The sequence below is a fragment of the Nestor notabilis genome, unplaced genomic scaffold, assembly GCF_000696875.1.
Source record: "Nestor notabilis isolate BGI_N333 unplaced genomic scaffold, ASM69687v1 scaffold17625, whole genome shotgun sequence".
In the NCBI taxonomy this organism is placed as follows: domain Eukaryota; kingdom Metazoa; phylum Chordata; class Aves; order Psittaciformes; family Psittacidae; genus Nestor; species Nestor notabilis.
This window is the reverse complement of record NW_009929024.1, coordinates 5,710-9,481: the sequence shown is the minus strand read 5'-3', so window position 1 is coordinate 9,481 and position 3,772 is coordinate 5,710. Positions and strand designations below refer to the sequence as shown.

Below are 3,772 nucleotides of genomic sequence, written 5' to 3'. Positions count from 1 at the left end.
ATGGCTGTGTTTCTGGGGGTGATCAGAGCCTGCTCCCCCTCACACCACTAAGCACCATCTCTGTCTTGCAGGAGGTTGCACAGCAAGGCGAGGACTCAGCCTGGGCTTTGGGCTGCACCATGAACATCAAGAGGCAACACAATAGAGGTGACCCAGCTCCTCGTTCCATCATCAGGCCACGCTCTGCCCAAGCTGGATGGACGTGGACATATTGCTGCTGCTACGAGCAAACCCGTTCAACTCCTCCGAGGGCTGTTCTCAGGTCTTTGGGTCCTGATTTCCATGTTTAAGAGAGGATGGGCCTTTCCTCACCCTCGTGCACGGGTTGTCCTGGGGATGTGGAACACGGTGCAGGGAGGCAGAGCATTGGGTGGCTGACGCTGGATGCTCCGTCTCTTCCCTCTAGTGGTTACTTGGAAGAAACTTCTCCCTGGTGCCAGCACCCGTCAGGTCCTTTGCAGCTGCCAACAGCAGCTCCACTGGGACAGAGGGTGCTGGCATCACCCCTTTTCCCTAAGAGAAGTAACTCCCCCTTTGCTGAACTGCACCAGAGACGTTTCCATGGAGGATGACACTTTCTCCCACAGTGTTTTCCTACCTCACATCCAAGCATTTGAGCCCAGGCAGGTGAGGGTGGGAGAGAGTGAGCCAAGGCCATTGGTCTCTGTGCTGGCAAACTCCAGGTACACTGGTGGCAGTGACTGGCCACTGGAGCTTGCTGGTTTCAGAGCCTGCATCTGGAGCAACCTGCCAGCAAGGATGTGCCTGTGGAGGCCTCCACATCCCCTGCTCAGCCCTTACAAGCCAAGGCAGCTGACACCCACCTTTGCAGCCAGAAGCAGGAGCAGGCACTGACTAAGTCAGATGTGTCATGGGGAAAACTGTTACCTGGCTTCTGCCCTCCTCACAGCAGCAAATTAACATCCCACAGTAAACACGCAGCCTGCAATTAAAAGGAACCCAGTCCTCGTTTTTCATTTTCAGTTGTGATTAACATCTGCAACCTCATAACATTATTTCTGTGGTTGGAAATGCAGTGCTTGCCCATCCTTCAGCAGGGGCACCCTGTCAGCCCCACAGGGAAAGGTGAGACACTGCTGCTAGCAGGGACTCAGAGCAGAGGAGCAGCCTGCTTTTCCTCCACGGTTAAAAGCCCTTGTTTTTCCAGCATGCAGGAATGTGTGTGCAATGTGCAGTGCAGAATCAGCTCAGTCCCCTGCCCCTGTGGGAGGGGAGGAGGTTCTGGCAGCGCTGAAACAGCTTCGCTGCACGTTTGCAGTACTTTAGGACGCTAAAGGCTGCCCTGGTACCTCCCACACCCCAAGGAGTCTGGATCCTCCCCTTGGCATCCTTTTCCCAAAGCCTCCTTCTCCCCATCCTGCTCTCTATATATTTGAACCCCCACAGAGTTGCATCTTCTCTCTTGACGTGCTCCGAGCAGGCAGGATGCAGGCAGGATCGTCTCCTTCCACTGCTCTTCAGCAGGTGAGATCCAGCCCAGCCTCCACAACAGGTAAGAGATCTCTCCGTTGACTGCAGCTTGCTCTCAAGAGAAGACTTGGGACTGCTGCTGCCTTTTGGCCGTGGGCTCTGCTCTGGAGTCCTCCTAAACTCATTTGGATCCGGGTCCTGTGGTTTTGTTACTCTGACACCCAGAAAGCATAAAGTGAAAAGAAACATGGGGACGAATGTGTTTTCTCTGGGCAGGAAAGGGTTTCTTTTCTCAAGCTTCTAAAAGTGCCAGGAAACATTTAGGTAGACTGCTGATTAAAAGCCTTCTAACTATTCCCTCATTTATTCAGCTGCAACTTGTACAGGCTGTGCTTGCTATAGTCAGATCTACCATGGCAGGGAGCCCCCAGTGTGAAGTCTGGCTTCGATGGGGCTGGTTTTGCAGGAGTAATGTAAGGAGAAGGGAGAAGCAAGCTGTAGGGGTGGTTTCTCACTGCTTCAGGTAGGAGCATTTCCCTGGAGGAGCAGGGACACGAGTAATGGAGAAGAATAAAACCAAGTAAGAAGCTGACGAAGCAAAGCTGAGGTGTACAATTTAGCCAGGGTTTTCCTCCCTCTCCTCAGGCTTGCCACTGTAGATGGGGAGAAGGGTCCTGCTGGTGGTGGTGGCTGTTTCCTGACAACTCTCCTTCTACAGCATTAAGAAAAACCCCCTCAGCAGTTTTCAGGTGCTTTGGGGAGCGAGGCTGGTGGGGTTTGACGGGCCTGGAGACCCACAGCAGCAGCACAGGGACTGGCAGGATGATGCCAGGAGCTGGCATCCTGGCTCGCCTTGGGTGGGATCTCCAGCCACTCCAGCAAGCAGTTCCTTTGGAAAAGGGGATTAAAAGAACCTGCTGTCATCTCATTTCTGTTTGTCTCTGCTCTCCCCAATGCAGAGAAGTGTGGAGCGTGTGGTCCTGGCTTCGCCTCACCTCTGGATGCCATGAAAGGCAAGTCTGAAACCCCAGGCAGGCAGGGAAGGGAAAAGCTGTGGTGATGGAGTGAACATTAAAACGCTTTCAAGAGGGCGTTATCAATTAACTCCCTTCTCTGAGGAGGCTCCCAGCAAGCGTAGGGAAGCGATGGTTTTGTTTCTGGTCTGTCCTGAGGCCAAACATCAATTGCATAATGACAGCTTGGTGTCAGAACAAACCCTTTCAGGTTTTGGGCTGGCTTGGGATGGGTCATAGCCTGCAGCAGAGTCACCTGTGGCTTCCCTGGGCAAAACCAAATGGATTTTTTCAGTTTCTCAGAGGCAATTGTATTGGTAGAGCCCCACGACACCACCAGACACCACCAATGGAGTTGAACCTGGGAAGGGAGAGGTGACCATCCTCATCCATTGCACTCTGGCCTCATAGCTAAGATCACAACGTGACAAAACCTTCTTGTATAAAAACCAGCCTCATGGGCTGCTTCCTTACATGTCTGGACTCTTTACCTGAGTATCCTTCTTGCTGCGTTGCCAAAACACTGGTGCTCTGCTGTGAAGAGGCTGATGAATGCATCATTTCTGGCCATCCCTCCCTTAATCCTCTTCTGTAGGGCTTAGCAAACACCTCTGAGAAACCTTAAAGGGCTCTGGAGCTTGCTCATGATCTGTGAGTCCTCTCCTGACATGTCTTTGAACCATGAAGAAAACCACAGTGAAGAGATGAGGCTTTAAAACAGCCACATGTGTTGGCAGGGCTGGGCAGGGATTGAAAGGAGTAGATTTTTGCTGCTTGGTAGGACTATGGGATGGCCCAAGGGCCTGGGGGGGTTCTGCCTTTGACTCAGCCTCGTGCCTCTGGTACGGCAGAGATGCACATCCAACCACCCCATAAACATGGGGGAGCACACGGGCCCCCCCGGAGGGAGATCCAGGCTGATAGAGGCAAGGTTTTGATTCTGTCAAAGGTGGTTTCTGCTGATGCTCATGGAACGTTTCTGTCTTGAAAGGTCCCCGGGAGGAGATTGTGTATGTGCCCTGCATCTACAGGAACACAGGGAGGAAGAAACCTGACTTTCTGGCCACTGTGGATGTCAACCCCCAATCTCCACACTACTGTGAGGTACCAAACACTTTATCTCAGCCTGGGAAACAGCCCAGTGCTTGTCCTTCCCTCTCCCCAAAGCTGCTGGCTCAGTCCGGAGGCCGATGCCTGCCCTGTTCTCCCCAAGACCCTGACCCTTTCTGTGCCTACAAACTACACATGAACTCCACTCCACACCCCATCCTCAGGCTCCCCCGTGCACCATCGCTCCCCCTCGGGGGGTGGGGAGGCACGGTCTCGGT

The 3,772-nt window shown here is 53.3% G+C and overlaps 1 protein-coding gene across 1 annotated transcript in view; it reads left to right on the top strand.

Moving 5' to 3' along the window:
• The first annotated feature begins 2,398 nt into the window (after nucleotides 1–2,398).
• The window catches only part of LOC104405951 (selenium-binding protein 1-A-like), a 5,571-nt gene continuing 4,197 nt past the window's right edge, over nucleotides 2,399–3,772 (top strand). The window contains 2 exon segments of the mRNA XM_010014803.1: nucleotides 2,399–2,444; nucleotides 3,436–3,548. Of these exon segments, the coding sequence (XP_010013105.1) occupies nucleotides 2,438–2,444; nucleotides 3,436–3,548 (120 nt within the window). The 5' untranslated portion in view covers nucleotides 2,399–2,437.